The following is a 24,940-nucleotide window of genomic DNA, read 5'->3' as shown; positions in this document are numbered from 1 at the left end:
GGTGTTTCCAACGGATACCCGTTGGAAATTTTCAACGGAATTTTAACGGAAATCGTCGTTGAAACGCCGTTGAAAATCCGTTGGAAATTTTCCAACGGACAAATCCGTTGGAATTCGAGGATTTTTTTGTAGTGAATGGTTTGGCACATAATTTGCCAGAAAAAGGAAAAGATAATTGTTTCTGTTTTGCAAGAGGGCAAATAGAACAATGTTGAAACTGATGATCAGATTCCAAAAAAACAAGTTGAGAAGACTGTCCAAGTGCCTTGATCTTGAGAAAAGAAGGATGGCCCAAACGTTGATGTCATATATCAATGGAAGCTGTGGATACTGCAGTGCAAAAGGATAAAGGAAGACGAGGTGGCAAAGAAGAAGATGAAGAAGACTGCAGTTCCAGAAAATAAAGGTTGTGTCGTTGCTCACCCTTGCCAATCATCAACCCCTGAATAGGGTCCTGAATCATGTAAGCATTGTGAGTAAATGTGACAGTATAATTGGTAGATTTGGTCAAGGCACTCACACTTAAAAGGTTATAACAAAAGGACGGAACATATAGAACGGAACGAAGAACAAGTGAAGAGGACAGGATCACAGAACCAGATTGGTCAACAGATATGATTGAGCCATCATGTGAGTGATGGAGACAGGTGGAATTGAGTATATTTCAGAATATAATGATAGATCACAGCAAACATGACTTCTCGCACCCGTATCCAAAATCCAAACCATTTGAGGAAATGTAAGGCTCGGTTCCATGGCTGAAAAAATAGAATGAGAAGAAAAGGTACCTGGTGAAGATGGACAAGGATTGTGAGCTATAAAGTCAGTCTCATTGAAAGAGTTGCGTAGTCCTTGGAGTTGAGATGCAAACTGTGCCAGAAGAGCCTCAGCCTTATCGTCAAAACCTGACTTAGCAGAATAAGGTGCTACAGAACTCTTAACAGAGGTAGCACGATCATCACCATCAGTGTTGGACTGAACCATATTAACGTGAGTTAGTGGTTTGCCACCAGAAAAATTCCTTGGCTTCTGTGATGAAGATCGATTCTGCCAGTTGTTATTTTGGATGAAAGATCCATTCTGATTGCGTCCCCCTCGTGGATATCCATGTATCTTATAACACCTATCAACAATGTGGTTTGTCATTCCACAATGTGTGCAAAGCAATTTGGGACGAGAAGAATTTTGTCCACCACCAGATCCAAAGTTATTGCGTGGTGAAGTACTTGGCTGTGTATCCTTAACAGACGACTGAAAAGCCACAGAATCCACAGGTTGTGAGCATATATTTCTCTGTTGTTCTTCCTGAACAATGAGATTGTAAGCCTTCGTGATATCAGGTAAAACTTCCTGCATAGTGATCTGTCTGCGAGCTAGAGTGAATGAGTCATTTAAACGCATCAAAAATCGGATGACATTGCGACGCTCATATAAGTTGTTCCACTTCTCATCAGCTTTACAAATGCATCGACCACATGAACAACTCGGCAGAGGTTCATAATTCTTCAACTCTTCCCACAGTAGATTCAATTTCGTGTAATAAACATTGAGTGACAAATTTCCTTGATACAGAGAATTTAGCTGATGCTGGATTCCATAGATCTTAGAAATATTATGTTGCTTATACGTTTTCTCCAAATGCTTCCAAATATCACTCGCAACATCCAGATACATGATTAAACTCTTGATTTCAGCTGAAACAGAATTTGAGAGCCAAGTACTAACCAAATCATTGCAACGCGACCAAGCTCCGAAATCAGGATGAGAAGGATCAGGTTGCGGTACTGTTCCTTCAGCAAATCCAAGCTTGTTCTTCGTCTTGAGAGCCTTGATGATCGATCTAGACCAGAGATTGTAATTCTCCTCACCGATGAGTTTCTCAGTAGCCAAAACAAGAGACGAAGAATCTCCAGGGTGAAGGTATAGTGGATTCGCATAAGGATCCAAAGGTGGGACAGATTGTGAGCTCGATCGCTCAGGATCAGAACTAGAATGATCAAAATTCGACATCGAAATCGAGAAAAAAAAATTAACGGAATGATGAATCGAAAACCTGAATCATGTCTCGCTCTGATACCATTTTGAATTTGGTAGAGAGAAAACACAAATCAAGTTGGGAAAATTTTCTCTTATTATCCGAAAAATGAAAAGAAGCGTTACATATACTGAGTTCGAAAATGAAAGGGGAAAAACAGAAAAACTAAACCGAAATTAACCAATACACAAATCGAACCAAACCAACGAAATACGTTCTCTAATAGTATTTATAAAATTTAGTTAAAATGATATAAATTTTATTAAGAAATTATTATTTTTTAATCAAACAAATGGGATACATGTCCCCATTTATATCAATGTGGGTCCGTCCACACACATACATATATATACATATATATATATATATATGAAAAATTAGCTACGGGAACGTTTACCAATAATGACAGTGGAGAAAAATAATTAAGTGAAAAGCTTAACCAAGTGACCGTAAAACCCAATGATTAATTAATAATTAGAAACAATGAGGATCGGTGACTTATAATTAGAAAAAGAGATTAAAAAAAAGTGAAAATAAATATCAATGATTAAACAAATGTTGGCGCAAAATGTTTTGGACCGTTCGTGTATGTTTTGTCTCTCCTAAAATGTGTGAATCATGGACCACAACACAAACAACAACCCATCAAGGTCTTTTGTTAATTATTATTATTATTATTATAATTGTTCTAAGAATTATCAAAACTTTAAATCATTAGAAAATAGATGTGGTTTGATTGATTGAATAACAAGAAATACTTAATAATAATATTAATTATATTAATTATTATTATTTAATGTGAAAATGGATTTGGAAAACATAACTCAAAAGTCAAAGTCTTGTCATGGGATGGAGTAAAGTTTTGTTTTTTTTTCTTTTGCAGAAACCGAGGTTTCATATTCCCTTCTCACGCGCTTACGTGGACCCGAAGATTTTCCCATGCAAAATTACACAATATTTTAATTAAATAATAATGTAACATTTATAATAATAATAATAATAATAATAAGTGACAACACATGGGGGGGAGGACGAGAACCTGCCCACCCGGCACTTCCGCCAGTCTGACTTATGCCACTGTCCCGTTCTTGTCTTCCCTCTGCCCCCACATCTTCTCTTTTTCATATATATATTATTTGAAAAAATATTATTCAGATATAATACAAATAATAATAATATAACAAGAATGCAAGTTTGGGTTGTATAATGATAATCAAATATGTAAAACATGTTTTTTTTTATATCTCGGGTTAAAATCTAAACGTGAAAAAAAGTGTTTATCTAAACTTTTCTAATTTTTTAAAAGATTTAGTTAGGTCGAACGTACGTTAAATTTCAGAATTATAAAGAAAAAATAACAAGATCTTTAATTTTTATAAAATTTTTCCTTTTTTGAGTATTTGATTGTATAAGATCATAATAATTCGATTTCGGATTCAAATCTATATGTTAAAATGATTTATAGATTGCATTTTGGCTCATTTGTTATCATTTTTTATACAAAATTACAGATATTTGACATAATTATAGAGATATATTATTTATACTAATAAATTTATAAAATATTTTTAAAAAACTACAACAAATGTATTTATGTTTTAGAAATTAAAAAATATATTACTAACATTTATTAACAATTATAAAATTATATTTACCTATTTTAAATTCAGATACCATGTATATTTGGATTTTTTTTTCTAATGTCGAATTTGAACGTCCAATAATGAAAGAGTACTACATCTCAAAAACTAAAATTCAAACCTTTTTGGATACTCAAATTCTAGTATCCAAAACGATTGAAATACAAATTATAATATTCTAAAAAAATTTATATTATCGAAATAAGTTTATGTATAACTATGATACTATTAAATTCGGAAACAACTCCAGTTATATATATATATATATTGAAACATTAGAATTGATCTTAGGTGATCATTTTGGTTGTTGATCGAATAATTGAATTGAATCAAATACGATATAACTGTAATCGAACGGTTATTATTTTTCTAAATTTGAAAAAATTGAAACCGAATTAAATCGAATCAATTAAAAAAAATAACTGAAAAAATCGAATAAAAAAATAACTGAATCGAATGAAATTAAGGTTTATATAGAAACCGAATGATTATAGTTTTTTTATAATCCAAATAACAGAACTCGAATATAAACGAACCGAACTCGTATTGAAATGCAAAATAGTCACCTCTAGTTGATATCATATACTGTTGTTGCATGATTTCATCTAATTAATACTCCATCCGTTTAAAAGACGTGTTAGAGTAATTTTTTGTTTTAAAATAAATGACATTTTTCAATTTTCAATGTATTTTTTAATATTTTTTTCCAAATTTGTCCATTATTAATAGCAGTCAAATATTCTACATGTGTATATTTTATCATTAATAAGACTAATTAAGAAGGGTATTTTTGACAAAATATTTTTTTTCTTAATATGTGTGTCTAATGCTGGAGTATTCAGTTACATGGATGATAATCTCCAATTATATTTACTAAAATATATATTAGATATATATATATATACAAATCTCTTATATTTGATCTCTAATAAATATATTATAAAATATAAATGTCTCTCTCGTTGGCTGTTTATGTATACGTACATGTCCATTTGCGTTCTGCCTTACGACTTGTCTACATCAATTACACGTAAATATACACGTATATAAGTGTAGGTTTACTGCCACGTGGCGTAATGACAGGTCGACACTTGTGAGATTCTGTTCCGATTACGTGTGGAAGTGAAAAATGTCGCAAGTTGGAACACAAGAAGGGAGTAACGAGATTGTCAGATTACACTAATTTTGTATCACAAAGATTAAGGCACTGTAATTAATGCTTTAAAATAAATAAATAATTAAAGAAAATTCTCAATTACAATATCTATTGTGTTATTAATTAAATCCATTGACCTATAGTTTCTATCTTTCATTAGGATTACACATTTTTAATTAATACGTTTTTTTTCATGTTTTTTAAATTGTATATCCGCAGAAGCCATGCAAAATTACGTCCTAAATAATTATAATCTAAATATATTAGATTTTCCGTATTTTTCATTATAATAAAAAAAAACAAATGAGCTATGATTCAAGAACAGATAAAGAACCATAAAATAATAAGAATAAATTTGCATTATATCTGAGACGTCTCATATCCATTTTTTTTTAAAAAAAAGGGGAGATTCAATAATACGAAATATTGTATATTAATATTACTATAATTTTATTTAATTTAGATTTATTTTATTGAAAAGTGGGAAATTGACAAAACGACGTCGCACGGATAATCTCGATGCACACGAATAGTTAACGTCAAGCTATGGTGCGTGTGTGTTTTCGTCAGATCTTTATCGTAGTTCTTACGTGGCCTACCTCTGTCAAATTTCATATATATATATATATATATTAATTTCATTTTATTTATTAATTAATTAATTTATATATATATATAAATATAATTATGTGTAGGATTTAGGGTTTATAGAGGTGTTGTAGATGTCGTAATGTCTATAATGTGTCTTGGTCAGAACCATTTAATACGAAATCAGACCACACTATATTACCCAGTTACCGTTCAGATCCATTTTTTTAAAATTAATATTTTTGATTTATTTTAAATACACTTATTAGAACTATTTTTTTATTTGACGCAAACTTAATTATTAAGTGTTTTACCGTTAAAAAACTGGTTTTTAGGCAGCATGATGTTTTTGTTTATTTATAATTAATTATACTCATGATATTTATATTCATTAATTTCCGGGACAATATAATGAAATTTTAATTTATTTTATTCCCTATTGATTATACACGAGATTCCGATCAAGCCTTGTTGATTTTTAAAATTTGATTTTGGAAAAATTCCATAAAACCATCCAAATTTATCCGAATGTGTTACATAAATATCTCAATTTCTAAATTGCTAAATAAATGTTTCAATTTAATCAATTTATGTTAGATAGATACCCAATCGATGATTAGAGTATCAATTTATGCTAAATAGACTAAATTGGTGTTTATTTGATATAAGTTGACTGAATTGAATTATTTATTTGGCAATATGTAAATTGAGGTATTTTATATTACACATTTGGATAAATTGATGAAAATTTCCCTTTGATTTTCACATAATTGCCAATTTACATGGTACTTGGGCTTGGGTTTGAGTTTGGGCTCTCCTTATGAATGGGTCGGCCCATGATTTTATGTATGAGGCCTATAAAATTTATATATTGATGATACACACGTAAAGAGATATAATTAGGGCCAAGGATTTGAATTCCGTTTCAATTATTTTTTATTTTAATTTTTTTCTCTTTAAAAACTATTCATATTTAATTTTTTTTTAAAATAGTTTACTTTCTTTGATTTCTTTTGATATTTTCATATACAATTCTATTTATTTTAGTTTGGTCTTAAAAACATTATAATTATTAAGTTATACTCAGTATACCCGAATTTCGGCTCGAAACCACTCGAAAAATGTCAGATTTTACGTATAAGTTTTTCGGTCCGAAAATACTTAGGCTTTTGGATCGAGCTCAATTCGAGTTTCGGATCCGATTTGGACCGTCTTGAAAGTCTTATTATTTTTTCTAAAATAATAATTGAAAAGGATAAAAATTACAAAAGAATTGAGCGGGTTGGTCCGATCCGACCCGACCCAATTCAAATCTAAAATTTATAGGTCCGATCCAAACCGACCCAATCCAAACCTAAAACCTTCGAACCGATTACGGGTTCAAATCGGATCACCCTAATTCTCTCGCATTGATTTGGTTTTTTTTTTTTTTTCTATTATATCAATTCCATAGTTTAATGGTATATGATAGTTTGTGATTGATTGGTGTGGATTTTTTATTCAGATAATGTAGTATTATGATGTAAGAATAAATTCAATTTTTTAAAATGTGAAATTGATAGGAAAATATGTTTTTCTAAATAGAAATACGTTTTTTTTTTAAATTTTATTTTATTATACATATTTTAGGAGGAAATATAATGGATAAAGTAGAACTGAAAAATTAAAACCTTAGCTAAAAGCCTAAAACTAAAACCCCTTCTGAGAAAAAATCCTCCATGAGAGAGAGGTCGAAGCTTTACCCTGAGAAACTCCTAAACCTCGACAACCCTTCTTCCATGGCGTAACCCCACCAAGAATTCTGCTCCTTGTTCCTCCGTTAAAGCCCTAATTCAGTCTCAATAGCGACAGAGGTAAAAGAAACTTCTTCTCGATTTTGTTACCTTCCTCCTCGCTTCGTCAAACGGATTCTCTGATGTCGTACGAGCGTGAAACTTCGTAGAATAGCATAAAGATTCGATTTTCCCGGAAAATTTTCCCTCGGTTTGATTCTTCCGTTACTGGGTTTCTTCCAGTTTCATAGTTTTTGTTCACTTCTCGTAGTTTAGGGTTATCCATTAACTTTTACAGAACATTATCATAAAGTTGCCGGGTGATGATATCTTCTTGAGTTTTGTCATAAATGGTTATGTTGAAGAAAAGACAAAGAATGTCTCGTTTCTGTACATTGATTCGTCTCCTGGTAACTGTGGATTCTGTGTGCTAATTGCATGGAATGACGAAAGAGGATTCTGGTTTATGCTAACGTGTACGTGTTTCTGTACAGTGCTGTAGAGATTTCATGGCTTCTATATCGACCACATGGTTCTACCGAGGTATATGATCAATCAGTAGCTGAAAACTTTGTATTTGTGTCGGAATCTTTCTTCTGTTTCGGTTTTTCTTCGGCTGTTTTCGGTATCTTGAGTTGAAATATGGCTATGCTTCGTTCTGCAGATTTGATGTCTGTGGACATGGGAAAGCCGGGTTACTGTGTTCTTCAGGTTGGTCCTGAAAATCTCAATTCTCATCGTCGTCTTTTAGTGTTTGATTTGATGATTGTAGAACAATCTGTTCAGCGGTAAAACCGTTTACCGTGGGGTCTGAGGTCGCGGGTTCGAATCTGTCTCTCTATATAAAATGTAGGGGTAAGACGACCTAATATATTCCCTTCCCGAGCACCCTCACTAGATGGGGATACGAACACGAACTGGGTTGGTCGTTTATGTGAAGGGTTTTCGATTCGAGTGCAAGCAATTCTTCGGGATCGCTGTTATATTTCGATAGAAATGAAAAAGGAAGAATCTTTCTTCGTTTGGTTTACGTGAAACGGCTTAGTTGTATGGAAAAACGTCGTTCTTGTTTGAGCAAATGATGTGTTTTTCCATGTCCCGTGCAGGCAAGAAGTGTATGCACGTTCCCGATCAAGACATTAAGTGTCGGTATCACTGCTAGTAATCCTCCAAGTCGCTGTATCAAATGCAAGAAGGAGGATGAGGATGAGGATGAAGGATACAGAAAGGACGATGAAGGACATGAGTATGTATCGGTTGAGCGGCCTCCGTATCATAGTTACATGGATTCAACTTCTGGAAGACTTGAACCTGCATCGGGTGCCCGAGCAAGCATTCCGGGAGAGGATTACTGGCCGGAAGGGACGTCGAGTCGGGTTAGGGCTGCTAGGGCTCCCGAGCCAGCTGGCGACTCTACAAGTTCCCCATCATTTGGCAAAAATCCCGGGAGTCGGAGAAAGAAGAACAGAAAAGCATCTGAGATATGTGCAACGAGCGATGAATCGGACGAAAACGGGACTGCTGAGTCAACTGGAGTATTGGATTCTGATGATAGTGAAGATGCCGGTGAAGAGGGAAACGATTCTTTGAACGAGTTTGTTGTCTTTAAGACACAAAACGAGGAAGAAGAAGTGGAAGAAGACGGGTACGAACTAGACAAGAAACTTGGACGGCCTCACCCTTTTATCGATCCCAAGAAAAAGAAAACGATAGAGCAGACCCTCACGAGTGACGAACTGTGGTGGAACTGGAGAAAGCCGGAGAAGGAACAATGGTCGAGATGGCAGAGAAAGCGCCCCGACGTTGAAACGGTTTAGCTCTGACTTTCGGGATTTGGCATTGGAATATCTCTTCCTTGCACCCACACAATGATCGTATTCACTTAAATATTCGATTTTTTCGCAGGTTTTTCTCAAGGCAATGGCGGAAACAGGGCAAATCAAGCTCTATGGGAAAGAACCGACACTCACAGAAGCATCTCTTTACAGAGCTAGACGCCATATTTTCAAGGAAGAAAGGTACATATACTCATATATATAGACTTTCGGATCAAACCCGTTTGTTTCGTTCTTCGAATTTTCCTTTCCGACAACTTTCCGGGGTTTCCAAGGCTGCAAGCCGAGCGAGAGAGACTGGCAAGAGAAGGCCCGATGGCTTTTTACTCTGAATGGGTGAAAGCGTGGAAAAGAGACACGTCACGAGAAGCCATACAGAAACATTACGAAGAGACGGGCGAAGACGAAACCGAACAGCTGATCGAGATGTTCTGTCATCAAACTGATCGAGAATATCGGATAATGATGGGAACCGATATTCGGATCAAGAGAGATCCTTTAGCAATGCGGATGAAGGAGGAGCAAATAAAGCAAAGTACGCAAATATCCGATAGCCGATAATGTTATGCCCTTATCGTCTTTTTTCCACCGTTTTCTCTTTTCGGTTTCTTGCAGTATGGGGCGGAGATCCTGTCTACCCGACAATCAACTACATTCAGGATCCAAACGAGATAATTGATTACAGGGGACCGGATTTTCATGAACCGACACCAAATATGCTTGCTTATCTGAAGGAGGTCGGTGTTCTTGGATCAAAGTTCTTGCCCGTCCCCTCGTTTTCCGCAGCGGTTTCTTGTTCTGTACGGTGAAATCATACTGAGAAACCCTTTGTTTGATTGGTTAGCACGGAAAAATAATCTCAAGAGAGGAGCACGAAATGCTTCAAGCGAAAGGAAAACCCGAGCAACTCGAGGTAATTGACTCGTTTTCCTATAGAATCGATCAAGATCCCGCCTTTACCTGCAAATCTAATCTAAGGTTTGTTGATTAGGAACCGGACATTGACGAAGCTATGGCACAAGCCGTGGATATTGGTGAAAACGACGCAAGTATCGCCATTTTTCATCGTGACAGCGGCCCTTTATATGTTATTTTCGTCGAGTTTTCTTGACATTGTCGATGATATTTGAATTTGATTGGATTCGACAATTTACAGGACGAGGAAGATGAGAACGAGGGCGATGAATCGGAGGAAGAAGACGAGAAAGTCCCTCGGAACTGGAGTGTTCTGAAAAGCACGCCCGAGCTTCGAAAATCCAAGGTAAAGTCTCAAACTCGGGATCACATACATACACGCATATACATACACAAATATGTACACACACAAACACATATATATACGTATGTATATATATGTACATATGGGGTTTTGTGTTTTGATTGAGCAGCCTAAGCCGAAGAAGGAAGGTGGCATGTCTCTAGAAGAGGCCGTAGATGAATCGGAGAACCTAACCGATTTTCTCTTGGACTTTGAAGAGGAAGAGTAAGACGGAACCGGTCGGTTTGGTACAAGTTTTCGGTTTATGTTAACCAATGGTGGTCAAATTGGAAAATCAAAGTTGTAATCAAACGGTTTCAGGTTTGGTTTTGAGCGGTTTAGGACTGGTTTCGTACTCATTGCCCATTTTCGGTTTGGTTCAGTTCATTTTGGTTCGGTTATGAGTCAACCGGAAGAGATCCCGGTTTACTTTGGAATATGGTATTGTAACCTTCATATACATGCTTGCTCTCAAATCTTTTATTCTCTTCAGAGAGAACTCATTGAAATTGTAAGATTATGGTTAAGCATAAAGACGATAAAAATATTTGTAAATATATTATCAAATCAAATCTTTAAAATGTTAATATTAAATATAATTATAAAATACGGTTAGATCGTTTGGGTTATAAACTTATAATACAATGATAAATACGAACAATCGAGACATTTATATTTTTTTACAAAAGAAAAAGAAACATAGATACGAGGATGTTAATGGATGGCAAAGGACATGCTTTCTTTTTATTTTTCAATTTTCTTTTAATTATCGTCAGTGATTAAATTATTATACATTGACCGAAATCAATATTAAAATATGATAATTAAGATTGCGTTTGACTATAGCTTTTTACATTCGTGGAATTGCTCAAATATGGGAAAATAACCTAATAAAAGCATGTCCTTAAATACTTACGAGACCCTAAATAATTAGCACTAATAACAAAAATGCTTTAAACTAAATTAGACAAAGATTATAAATGTCTATTTTAATTATCATATCGCTAATCATTGTTAATCAACTCTTTTAAGCATCTCTTTGACTTTTCTTTTCCTGTGTGGATTTAATTGATTAAGGGTGTGGGCCCCTTGATTTAAAACATCGTAATTAACATTTTTTTAAGGGTAAAATCCTAAAAAAACCTCAAACTTCCAAAAATATATACAAATAAATCTTCAACTTGAAAAACTGTCATTTAATCCCCGAACTTGTAATTTGTCACTGAATAAGACCTCGAACTTGCAAATTATTGCTCTAATAAACCTTTGACCGGTTTGACCACAATTTCAAACGATCGGAAATCCACGTATTGACGGATTGCTGATATCATTTTTTAAATTAAAATTGATAACGTGTATAAGGTGACATCATCAATCCGTTAATACGTAGATTTTCGATCGTCTGAAATTGTGGTCAAACCGGTCAAAAGTTTATTAGAACAATAATTTGTAAGTTTGAGGTTTTATTCAGTGACAAGTTACAAGTTCGGGGATTGAATGATAGTTTTTCAAGTTGAAGGTTTATTTGTATATATTTTTGCAAGTTTGGGGTTTTTTAGGGGTTTTACCTTTTTCTAATGTATTGTCTTTTTGTCATGATATAATTCTCTTACGAGGTTAGGAAAAACAATCTTTGGTTGTGTGCTATTTTATTAGTCTCTAGTAAATTTTATAATTCATAATTATTTTTGATTAATTTTTTTTTTATAATCTGAAAATTCATAATTTCTTTGGTCCAACTACATCTTTCAGAAAATCGAAAAATTGAAAAATTTTATTTGAACGCTCTCCTCACAAGTGAAGACTCGAATCTGGATTTGAAATAAATTTTAAACTCTTCCTTACCGGTTGAACCACTCGATCTTGATTATTGGATAAAATTTAATATATAAAAAAGATATGATATCACCATTATTCATGACTCAATCTCAATAAATCAAGGAAATAATTCTAAATTTATAATTAATCCGTCTATGCAGCCAAAAAACATATACATTTTTTACTAAAACAAAATCCTCAAATTATTAAAAAAAAACGTATTATTGTAAATCACGATCACATGCTTTGTCGATTTTCCGTATAGTTTTTTTTTATCAATATGATTATATAAGCGTATGGTACTGCTCGTATTAATCATGTTGGTACAATAATTTTCCGTTGGAATTAATTTCTTTTTTTTTGTCAAAAATTGGAATTAATTTCTTGGCTTGCAATCTAATTTATTTGTGGAACTAAAGAAATGTTAATATTTATATATTTTATTTTTCCGACAAAAAGATGGTTCAATATGCTCTAACTAAAGAAAACATCCTTAAAAGAGAGAAAATGAATCATTTAAGGTATCTTTTCTTTATCGATACAATGTCGTGGTTTTTAGAATTTCATCATTATATATCTCATTTCATTTTGTAGCTTTTTAATATAACTTTCCCTTTTCTTTATATATTTATAATTAGCTTATACATAATGGTGAAATATTTTTATAATCAGAATGGATCAACATATATACCATTATATAATAAAAAAAAATATCAATGTTTTATGTTTATTTTTTTTTATGAAAATTTATAATTTTGCTTTTAATTAAAAATATCCAACTTCAATAAAATATCCAACTTATTTAGAAACGGAGGTGGATTGTCGGTCCAAAATTTCAAATGTGTAATGGGCTTATCAAATGTGATAATATATAAAGCATTGATGTCTCTTTTTTTCTCTCGATTCTAATTGAATAAATTAGGATGCCATTATATGTATATACCCTAAACCCTAAACCCTAAACCCTATATATATAATATATATATATACACACACATACATGTAACAAATAGATAGCAAGTCCGTATATAAAACATCCGGATTGTAAGTTACTTTCTTAAAGAAAATAAGGAAAAAGCTTGCGTACTGTTTTTTTATTAGTTAGATATTTTATTTTACTTAAACAAAATTATAATACATATATATTATATGATACAAAAAAATAAAAACAATAATAATATTTTGTAATCTAACATCATCATGAGCGAGATTAGCGATTTATGAATCCGAACAACAATAATCAATGGAGAGAAAAATAAACAAAAATTAAGCCTTTTTTTTATCGATTGGTTAAGAAACTTCTTATTCTGAAACTGTATAAACCTTTTAAATTACCCTAATTAGCTTTCCAATTTTATCAAATTAATCGCTGTAAAGACGTTAATTTTCCACTCTTAAGTTACCCCGCGTATAATTTCATACACGCAACACATCATAGAAGACGACATACATACATACATACATACATACATACATACATACATACATACATACATACATACATACATACATACATACATACATACATACATACATACATACATACATATATACATACATACAATATACGTGCGTGTGTGAGAAAATAATAGAATAATGTCAAGGAGATGGGACGTGGAAATCTATTCGAGGAATTATGGTAGGTCCCACAAATCTAGCAGCTTTAATTTTATTTTATTTTATATTTCTCCCTTTTTCTCTCCCACTTTCCCTATTTTCGGAAAGCCCCACTAAAATTTATTAAAAAAACCCACTTTTTTTTTTCACATTCTCAGCATTTCTAAAATTATTTCATATTTTTCAGCAAAACTGATTTAGATTTCACATTTGAATATTAAACACAAAATACAACCTATCTAACTACTATATAGTTATATCAGAATTGATTTCAATATATAAATTATTGAAATATATTGAACTAATATAATAATCAAATCCAATAAACTTTCAGATTATAAAAAATAATCAAATCCAATTAATTTAAATATATAAATAAATAGAAAATAAATTAAATTTTAATCCAATCACAAAATACGATGTAAAAACTAAATATATATATTTTTTTATAAAACACAACATATTTAAAACTGAGATGTTTAATCCCGAATCTTATATACATATGTTGAAAGTATCTTTGACAAAACCTCCGAGCGAGAGAGAGGTTTCGAGAGACTTGGATTCAGTTCAAGGGTTCCGTGTTTCTCAAAGCGGAGTGAACAAAACGGCGTCGTGGCATTAAGGGTAATTTGGTAAATCTGTAAGGGGCGTGTTAACGAGCCCTAGGGTTTTTCGGATTGTCACAGACTTGGTCTTTCTTCTTGTTTTGTGGTTCTTATCTCTCTCGCGGTGGCGATTCTTCGCACCGTGCGCCGGAATCGATCTCCGATCGTTTTCCGGCGGAGATCTTGTTCTGTAACCCTAGACACACACTTCCTCTTCCCGAGACGTAGGTACCGAGTGTTAGGGCTCGGTACCGAACTCGTATATCGCGTGTCTCCCTCCTCTCTTCTCGGTTCTTGGCTCAAACGAGGGTGAAATCGGAGTGAGTCTGTGAGGGATCGAAGGCCGAGAACCACAACAATATATATATATATATATATATCACCAACTCAATGTTCTAACTTTATCTCTAAAAACTCTAAATTATATTAATTCGATTCTTTGTCATTTGGAATCACATTATTATTAAGTTGCACATACATCCAATTAATAATTCATAAAAAGTTTATATTCAGAAAAAAAAGGGAGATTATGGAAGGTGAGAAGTGACGTCAGCATGTGTGCATATGTGTGTTGCAAACATGAACTAAGTACGTTCATGTACCTATCCTATGCTATAACTTTGGTTGCATGCTTCTAGTTTCTAGGGTTCCATTCTTGTGTACGCACATGCGTGTATATATATGTGTGTGTTTTGCTGTATATGTATACGTATATGTTTATACATAAGTATCTATGGTCAATGTATGGGGTCGAATTGAATGAAATGCATGATTGCGTGATGCCCTTTTTATAAATAAATAAATAAAATGTTATATTACAAGACAGCTTTCACAGTTCCACTGACCATAAATGGACAAGTGTCATGAAGATATTATCTTATATAGATATATACAATGTATAAAAAAACGAAGGTAGAAAAACATTTTAAAATAACCATTGACATAAAACATACAAATAATCACATCAGAAAACATAAAACAGGGACGTGCACATGTGAATGTGAGATGGGCCATGACCGTCTCTTGGAGGGGACATGCATGAATGGGTCCTTTCTCTCTTATTAGGGTTTTGCTTTTTCACTTCCCATTTATTAAAAGATAGGGAAAATCCCAAAAAAATTATCGAATTTAGAGATAGCTGACATATTAATATCGAACTTTTCCAACTTTCAAATTAAGTATGAACTCGTCGATTTTGACACAAAAAATATTGAACTTGTAAATCTTTGAGAAAAACCTCATCGACGTTAAACGGCGTTAAATCGACCAACGGTCGAGCTGACGTGGTGGATGACTCAACATCTCGTCATCCGCCACGTCAGATAAACATTTTCTTAAAAAAATAAAAATAATTCGAATTATAATTAAAAAATAAAATAAAAAATAATAAAAATTAAAAAGAGAAAGAAAAAAATAAAATAAAAAATGAAATTTAAAATTTAAAATAAAAATTTAAACATAAAAATTTAAAATTAAAAAATATACAATTTATGTGCAATATATATAGACATATATATAATCTTAAAAATTAAATATGTTTATGTATATATATATACATATATATATATATACAAATTTAATATTTAATGTTATATATAAGCATATATACATAAACATATATATACTTACATTCACAAATTCATATATATATATATGTATATATATATTTATGTATATAAATAGATATAAAAAAATATAAAATATATACACAACTATATATATATATATATTAAACACAATGGTCTCTTTTTGTTTTTATTTTTTATTTTTTATTTTAAATTTGAATTTTAAATTTTAAATTTGAATTTTAAATTTTAGTTTTTTATTTTTATTTAAAATTTTGTTTTTAAAATTTTAATTTTAAATTTTTTTATTATTTTTCTTTTTATTATTTAATATTTTTTATTTTTTATTCTAAAAATATTTTTCTGACGTGACGGATGACGTGGCGGATGACGAGGCGTTGAGTCATCTGCCACGTCAGCTCAACCGTTGGTCGATTTAACACCGTTTAACGTCGATGAGGTTTTTGTCAAAGATTTACAAATTCAATATTTTTTGTGTGAAAATCGACGAGTTCATATTTAATTTGGAAGTTGGAAAAGTTCGATATTAATATGTCAGCTATCTCCAAGTTCGATAATTTTTTTGGAATTTTCCCTAAAAGATAACATAAACTTTGGTTTTTTCTTTTTCTTTTTTAATCTTTATCATTTTCCCTTTCCTTAATACGTTATAATTTTCCAAGCATAATGATTATATATATGCGCGCGTGTGTGTGCAGTGTGTGTATATATATATATATAATTTATGTAAGTTGCTGAAAATATGTACTATTTATGATTATATTTAATGGGATTCCTTGGACAAATAGATAAGTGAATAAATAAATGAATCTATGCAATGCACATATTATATATAATTTTGAATGGCATTGGCAATGCCACGTCCTAACATTCATTCCCAATGTTTGTATTTTTGGTAAGATTTCAGTTCTCTATGTTGTGGCAAAAGAGAAACGAGAATCTCGGTGAAACCACACACACAATATATATATATATATATATATATAAAATATTTAATGATAGGGTTAATCCCACAAAAAAACCCCAAACTTGTTAAAATGTTCCATATAAAACCCTGAACTTACAATCTTCTACAAAAAACTGTGAATTTGGTAAAAACTTCCACAAAAATTATAAACTTATGATTTTCTTCCATGTAAAACCTTTGATTTGTTTGACCAAAATTTTTGTTGATGTGGCACGATGGATTACTGACATGGCGCTGACTGGGTTGACACGTCAACGTCACGTCATCATTTCAAAAATTTAAATATTTGATAAAAATATATATGAACAAATATATATATATATATGTACAGATATTTGATAAAAAAATATATATATGTATGTATATATATAGGTATATATATATAGATATTTGATAAAAAAATATATATATGTATGTATGTATATAGGTATATATATATGTATATTTGATAAAAATATATATGTATGTTTGTATATAGGTATATATATTTGTGTATTTAAAATTTTAAATTACAAACTTAATATATATATATATATATATATGACCAAAAATTAGAAATTTATATTTAAATTTTTAAAATGATGGTGTGGCGTTGACATGTTAACTCAGTCAGCGCCATGTTAGTAATCTGTCGTACCACGTCATCAAAATTTTTTGTCAAACAAGTCAAAGGTTTTATATGGAAGAAATATGTAAGTTTGTAATTTTTGTGAAAGTTTTTACTAAATTCAGGGTTTTTTGTGAGAGATTACAAGTTCAGGGTTTTATATGGAATATTTTAACAAATTTGGAGTTTTTTGTGGGATTAACCCTTCAATGATATGTTGCGATTCTTTTTTTTTTTGAAGTTTATATAACATTTTGGGAAAATCCCAAAATAATACCTGAACTTTTCAATTTTGACAAAATAAAACCTAAACTTTGTTTTTTATCAAATAAAAACTGAACTTCATTTTTTAGTCAAAAATAAATCTGAACTTTATAATCTTTATCATTTTTAACCATGTTGCTGACGTGGCATTCCGATATCGTGACACGTGGACGATGATGTGTCAAATACGGTCAAAATGTTGACTTGCCACGTAGGATGTCGGAACGCCACGTCAACAATAGGGTTAAAAATGACAAAGATTATAAAGTTCAGATTTTATTTGATAAAAAACAAAATTCAGATTTTATTTTGTCAAAATTGAGAAGTTCAGATATTATTTTGGGATATTCCCTAATATTTTATATTGGAAATAAGTCAGATCCTAAAACCACAATTTAGAAGTCTTTTTTTTTTCCCCGAAATGTGAAATTCATTAAAAACACAATGTTGCATTGCACTTCACATAACAATTTTTCATGTATTTAAATTGGAAACGCATAATATGAATGGTAAAGATCCATGAAAGCCGTTTTTAATGAAAAAAGATTTTCAGGCATGCGTCGTTACATCAAAATATGGATAGAGTTTAGATTTTGGATTCAAATTCGATCCGATTATTTTGATGTTTGAATTTTGTCAAATTTAATAAGAAAACATTCGTATTATAACATATTGTAAGTTAAGAAGATATTTATAACCCAAATTTGGATAGAATCAATCGATAAAAGGCTATGCAAAACGTATGTCCCGCCCCAAATTCGAACTTCAAGTTTGGGAAGAGAAAGTATATTTTTAAATCACCCAATTGGCTTGATATAATATGAAATAAAAAGAAGATGAGCTTGATATAAAATTAGTGAAAATGTTTTTTATTAAATAATAACGATACTGAAAATAAAATAACTGAATCAAGATTAAAAAAGCCAAAATACGGAGTCCTAATTAATTAATTATGCATCTACTATTTGTCGACCCCCATAATTTCTTCGACTGTTTTCAACTAGAAATGATCGAATTTACAATTTACAACTCATTTTTTTTATTGATCAATCTTAATATCTTATCATCAAAAAATACTTCATCCGTTTCATTTTAGATGAACACACAAATTCAAAAAAATAATGATTTGTCCAAAATATCCTTATTTATCATGAAAAAACCTCCAACTTAAAATATATACAAATAAACCTTCAACTTGAAAAACTATCATTCAATCCCCAAACTTGTAACTTGTCACTGAATAAAACCTCGAACTTGCAAATTATTGACATCAACAATCCGTCAATACGTAGATTTCCGATCGTTTGAAATTATGGTCAAACCGGTCAAAGGTTTATTAGAGCAATAATTTGCAAGTTCGAAGTTTTATTCAGTGACAAGTTACAAGTTCGGGGATTGAATGATAGTTTTTCAAGTTGAAGATTTATTTGTATATATTTTTGTAAGTTGGAGGTTTTTTAGGGGTTTTACCTAAATAGGTTTAGGGTTTAGGGTTTAGGGATTGTTATTTCTAAATATATAAAAAATTTAAATATTATTCATTTGGAATAAATATAGAAAATATTAAAAATTACATGAAAAATTTCAAAAAATCATTTATTTTAAAACAAAAATATTATAATAAAAAACGTCATATAATCAGGGAGTTATTCCCTTTTTCGGAGTTTGCCTTCCTCCACATGCAAATTCCAAAGATTGTAATCCACACACGTCGTGATATTTATTTATCTTTTTAAAAATAATTATCCAAAAAATAAAAACATTTTTTGAAAACAAAGAAAAAGACATCAAATCCGAAACCCTAAAAATCTTAAAGTACGTCATGTCATTTTCCTCAGGTGATTTCGTTATCTATGCTGAATTATTTACATTCATACACTTTTCATTTTCATGCTATCAAACAAGGAAAATAATAATAATAATAATAATAATAATAATAATAATAATAATAATAATATAGCCAAAAGTGTAATGGCTCTTTAATACAAAAGCATAAGATTCTCGATTTTATTCTTTAAATAATCTTGACATATTCATTGCATGTACATTTGTCACAAATAACTCTATTATACGTATAAAACCTAAAGATTTTTACATGAAATATAATTCGTAAATTAATTACATCTACTGTTCTGTTTTGTGGCAAATGATCAAACTCAAACATCTCTAAAATTCTGTTAAATGTTGTAAAGATTAGTGACAGATGTTTGTGGTACGTCGTATTAAATATATATACCCACGGACTAACGTAAATATTTAAATAATATATTAATCACATATATTATTATTATTATTCAATAATCAATTTTTACATCGACGCATTGAATTTTAAAAGTTTGTGGTATAAAAAAGTGGTAAAAGCGAAGAGTAGGGGTATAATTGTAAATATATATAGTTTCCCTTCCTGGATATCAAATTGCAGCAAAATTAAGACCCGACCCGTTTCTGGGTCCGGGTCGGAAACAGCCATTGTTGTCGCTTTCAGTCAAATAAAACAGAGTGCCGAGAGAGAGAGAGAGAGAGAGAGAGAGAGTAGAAGCTTGAGCAGCTTTTGTAGCAGCAACATGGTCGTCGTCGTCACTACAATCTCCAGCGACTTCTCAGTCGTATTCGTACCGGAGAAAGGCTCGAGGAGCTGAATCTCTTTGATATTTTTTTTGGGTTTTTTTTATTTATAGAACTGTCTCTTTCTCGGTCTGAATCTGGTCTTTTGCGTTTTCCCTTGTGTACCCATGTTCTGACACAGTTTAACCATGCATGCCCATATGTTCTTCTCGCTGCCCAATCTCGCATTCATCGTTTCCTTGGACCTTGAGTCATCATAAAAGCATTAAAACTACGAGACAGCTCGAAAGATCTCTTTGTTTCATCTTCCTGAGGTAAAATCTGGTCGGACGAGGAAGCTAGCGAGATCTGTGTTTCTTGACTCGTGAGCTTTGATGGTTGTCTGGTGAAACCTAAAAAAAGGGCCGGTCTTTAATGGAAAAAAACCGGTGAAACTGTTCATGAAGAAGATTGCGAGCTTATGAGGCTGAAAGCGGTTTTGTTCTGCTGCACATCCGGTTTTGGTTGATGGGTTTTTCCCACCTCTCTGGGAGAAATCTGGTTTTAGGGTTTTTGGATTCTCGTTGTGGTGATTAACTGTTTTGGGGATCTTTAAATTTCGTATCTTTGAAGAACAAAACGTTGGAGTAATTTCCGTATCTGGCAAAATGAGATGGTCTTCTTCCAGTTTCAATCCTCAAGCAGATGAAGGTATCTCTCTCTCTCTCTCTCTCTCTCTCTCTCTCTCTCTCTTTCTCTCTCTCTCTCTCTCTCTTTTCCTTTCAGTGGATTCTTAATCTCTTGATTGATAAGTTAGTTACTGGCGAAACAAAAGGAAATTTCCCAAATTTTCACGTGTCAGCAGAAACGTAGAGCCTAATTTCTTACGTTATCAGTTCCGAGCAGCGGATTGTGTTGAAAAGGTTCAAACTTTACATGAGTTTCATGGAGATTTGTCATCTGTGTCCGAACCATAATATGCAGGAGAGAAAAGGGTTCTTAATTCTGAGCTTTGGCATGCTTGTGCGGGTCCTCTTGTTTCATTACCTCCTGTCGGAAGCCGGGTCGTTTATTTTCCACAGGGACATAGCGAACAGGTCTGAATCTTGTTTTAGCAGTCTGAATTATGATCATGGCTTGTTTTTACCATAATGGGCGATTCAAAGTTTTAAGCTTTTTTTATGATTCTTTAGGTTGCTGCTTCGACGAACAAGGAAGCAGATGCTCAAATGCCAAACTACCCGAGCTTGCAGCCACAACTCATCTGTCAGCTTCACAATGTCACCATGCATGTAAGAATCCCGTTTCTTTGATTCGTTCCGTGGGTTTTCCTCTCGTCGAATTCCGACTTCTGTTCGATTTTTTCTCAGGCGGATGTGGAGACCGATGAGGTCTATGCACAGATGACTCTGCAGCCGCTAAACCCGGTACCAGATTTCTTCGAAAATGTCGTGTCCAGGGCAGGAAAGAAATGGTTGAATCTTGTTTTTGGGTCTGGAAATGAGAATATCTTGTTTTTCTTTTCGGGTTTTTTTGCAGCAAGAGCAAAAAGATCCTTACTTTCCAGTGGAATTAGGTTCACCGAGTAGACAGCCGACAAACTATTTCTGTAAAACCTTGACTGCAAGTGATACAAGTACTCATGGCGGGTTTTCCGTTCCTCGTCGGGCCGCCGAGAAAGTTTTACCTCCACTGGTAGTAAATCTTCTTCCTCATCTGAAATCAGAATTCAGAAATCTTATAAATTTATTCATATCTTTTCATTTTCGCTAGTGTTATATGCTTTTCCCTTCAGGACTACACACAACAGCCTCCGGCTCGGGAGCTGATCGCGAGGGATCTGCACGATAACGAATGGAAATTCCGACATATCTTCCGAGGTCAGATTCTTGCAAGAACCCGAGCTGTGTCTCTGTAGTTTCAGAATTGGAAAACCAAAGTGATAATGAAGTTTTTTCAGGTCAGCCCAAGAGGCATCTTCTTACCACCGGATGGAGCATTTTCGTCAGCGCTAAAAGGCTCGTGGCCGGTGATTCAGTGCTTTTCATCTGGTTAGTTTTGCAGATTTTCAATCTGTTTTACCCATCTCGATATGTCGATCTTTATGATAAATCCGAATCTCGGATATCAGGAACGATAAGAATCAGCTACTCCTCGGTATAAGACGTGCCAACCAGCCTCAGACCATTATGCCTTCATTGGTTTTGTCAAGTGACAGTATGCATTTGGGCCTTCTTGCCGCTGCCGCCCATGCATCTTCCACGAATAGCCGTTTCACCATCTTCTATAACCCGAGGTACCGATTCATTTTTCCGTGCCTGTTGTCGTGTTTACAATTAGTTGCGTTCTTAGAATCGAATCTGAACGAATTCAGGGCAAGCCCGGCTGAATTCGTGATACCACTGGCCAAGTATGTTAAAGCTGTATACCACGCTCGAGTCTCGGTTGGCATGCGGTTTAGGATGATGTTCGAAACCGAAGATTCAAGTGTTCGTCGGTACGCAATCTCGTCAAAAGTTCCCGCCTTTTTTTTTCTTTTCGTTTTCGTGTTCTATTTCGCGATTGAATATCCTGTGGAAGATGATGCTTCAGGTACATGGGCACGGTAACTGGAATAAGCGACATGGATCCTGTCCGTTGGCCAAATTCTCAGTGGCGGTCTGTCAAGGTTTAAGTCCAAAACCGAAACTGGTTTTCGTGTTATTATTACGCGCGAGTTTTCGGGTTCGTATATTGAAATGATCAATGCAGGTTGGCTGGGATGAATCCACTGCGGGTGAGAGACAACCTAGGGTTTCTTTGTGGGAGATCGAGCCTTTGACAACGTTTCCGATGTACCCTTCTCCGTTCCATCTTCGGCTTAAACGTCCGTGGCCTCCTCCCGGGCTTTCGTCTTTCCATGGTAAATGAATCCGTATCCCTCAAAGTTCCGATTTTTACTTGCTCGATTTGCCACCCGAGATATGTATTCATTGTTTTGTGTCCCTGTATAGGTCTGAAAGACGTGGATGATTCAGGTATGAGCTCATGCAATCGTGGACTCCAATCTCTAAACTTTCCGGGTTTCGGAGTAAACCCGTGGATGCATGCGAGGCTCGATCCTCCGGGCTTGCTCGGTACAGGAAATGACCTTTATCAAGCCATGGCTGCAGCAGCTTTCCAAGACATGAGAGGCATTGATCCTCCTTCCAAAGCCCTCGAGCCTTCAAGCTTCTCGACGAGACCCGTGTCTTTATTACAACCTCGGATTCCGCAGCACCGACTATCTCATCAGACGTTTCCGAGCATGCCGGAAAACCAACAACCTCACTCTCGGGGACAAGCCACTGGTTCTTCTCCTTTGTCTCTGATGTCTGAATTTGTTTCCGCCTCTCAGTCCCTCGCGTCACCACTTCCGTCCACTACGCCGTTCTCAGACTCGCTCGGGAATAATCCGATGATGGGCTCAGCGATTTCTCCGTTCCATACTCTTTTGGGTGACTTTCCAGAGAATGAATCCCTGGCAATGGCTTCTTCCGGTTGGCCGTTGAAGTGTGCTGCAGTTGTTGATTCATCTTTCCTACCCTTGGGATCGGAGCAGTTAGGACAATCGCAGGAAAGTAATGTCTCGTCGGGTTCTGTCTCATTGCCTCCGTTCCCTGGTCGGGAATGCTCGATCGAGCAAGAAGGAAACGCCGATCTACATAGCCATCTACTGTTCGGAGTCAATATCGACTCCTCGTCTCTTCTGATGCAAAGCGGAATCGGCATCGAGAGCATAAATGATTTCTCGTCTATAGATGGATCGGGTTTTCCGCAGTCTTCGGAAAACGTCGGATTCGAAAACCCGCAATCCCCAACCTTTGTTAAGGTAAAACTGCTTTCTTGATTTCGCTCCGTTTTCTGTGCTTGTTTCATATATATGCCGAGCATTCGTTACGGGTTTTACTTCTCGTGGAAGGTATACAAGTCGGGATCCTTCGGAAGATCGCTGGATATATCGAGATACAGTAGCTACAACGAGCTGAGAAGCTCGTTGGCTCGGATGTTCGGCCTTGAAGGCCAATTAGAGGATCCTATGAGATCAGGCTGGCAGCTTGTATTCGTCGACCGAGAAAACGACGTCCTTCTCCTCGGCGATGACCCTTGGCTGTAATTCCCAACTTAACTATCCCCGTTATTCCCGATTCCCGACTAATCACATTCGTTCTGCCATTTTTTTTCGTGGTTCTGCAGGGAGTTCTTGAACAGCGTATGGTGCATCAAGATACTTTCGCCACAAGAAGTGCAAGAAATGGGGAAACGAGGGCTCAAGCCTCTCAGCTCCGAGCCATCCGTTCGGAAGAAGCTTACGAACGGCAACTGCGAAGATTTCGGGAACACGCATGACCCGAGAAATCCTGGCAACGGTATTGCCTCGGTGGCCGGCAGCTCTTTCGACTACTAAAAGCTACGGTTTTCGGTTTAGGGTTTCTCTACTCTCTCGCTACTGTGATGAGTGATGACGATGATGTTGCATGCACAGTTAGCTTGTACCTTACGGAAGAAACCAGAAACCCTAACTTGAGACACAAGCTTCCTTTTTTTGCTTCAAAGCTTTGCAAAAAAACACAATGGTCTCTTTTTTTATATATATATATTACAAGGATCTCAGAACACAGAAGCTGTT

The 24,940-nt window shown here is 33.9% G+C and overlaps 2 protein-coding genes across 2 annotated transcripts; both read left to right on the top strand.

The window, feature by feature from the left end:
• The first annotated feature begins 7,082 nt into the window (after nt 1–7,082).
• Nucleotides 7,083–10,762, top strand: LOC104820671 (protein PLASTID TRANSCRIPTIONALLY ACTIVE 12). Its single transcript, XM_010551235.1, has 11 exons — nt 7,083–7,272; nt 7,686–7,734; nt 7,856–7,902; nt 8,298–9,002; nt 9,097–9,209; nt 9,302–9,561; nt 9,642–9,763; nt 9,871–9,939; nt 10,018–10,071; nt 10,183–10,287; nt 10,415–10,762. Exons 2-11 carry the CDS (start codon nt 7,701–7,703, stop codon nt 10,511–10,513), a joined length of 1,608 nt encoding a protein of 535 aa, XP_010549537.1. The 5' UTR covers nt 7,083–7,272; nt 7,686–7,700; the 3' UTR covers nt 10,514–10,762.
• Nucleotides 10,763–20,269: 9,507 nt separating this feature from the next.
• Nucleotides 20,270–24,929, top strand: LOC104820669 (auxin response factor 6-like). Its single transcript, XM_010551234.2, has 14 exons — nt 20,270–21,003; nt 21,277–21,389; nt 21,486–21,584; nt 21,663–21,719; nt 21,832–21,987; nt 22,088–22,172; nt 22,253–22,343; nt 22,424–22,588; nt 22,667–22,789; nt 22,885–22,960; nt 23,044–23,194; nt 23,286–24,142; nt 24,233–24,423; nt 24,508–24,929. Exons 1-14 carry the CDS (start codon nt 20,961–20,963, stop codon nt 24,716–24,718), a joined length of 2,418 nt encoding a protein of 805 aa, XP_010549536.1. The 5' UTR covers nt 20,270–20,960; the 3' UTR covers nt 24,719–24,929.
• Nucleotides 24,930–24,940: the final 11 nt, after the last annotated feature.

The sequence above is a fragment of the Tarenaya hassleriana genome, unplaced genomic scaffold, assembly GCF_000463585.1.
Source record: "Tarenaya hassleriana unplaced genomic scaffold, ASM46358v1 Cleome31, whole genome shotgun sequence".
NCBI classification, from domain to species: domain Eukaryota; kingdom Viridiplantae; phylum Streptophyta; class Magnoliopsida; order Brassicales; family Cleomaceae; genus Tarenaya; species Tarenaya hassleriana.
Note: the sequence above shows the minus strand (reverse complement) of the source record. Positions and strands in the feature narration are given on the sequence as shown.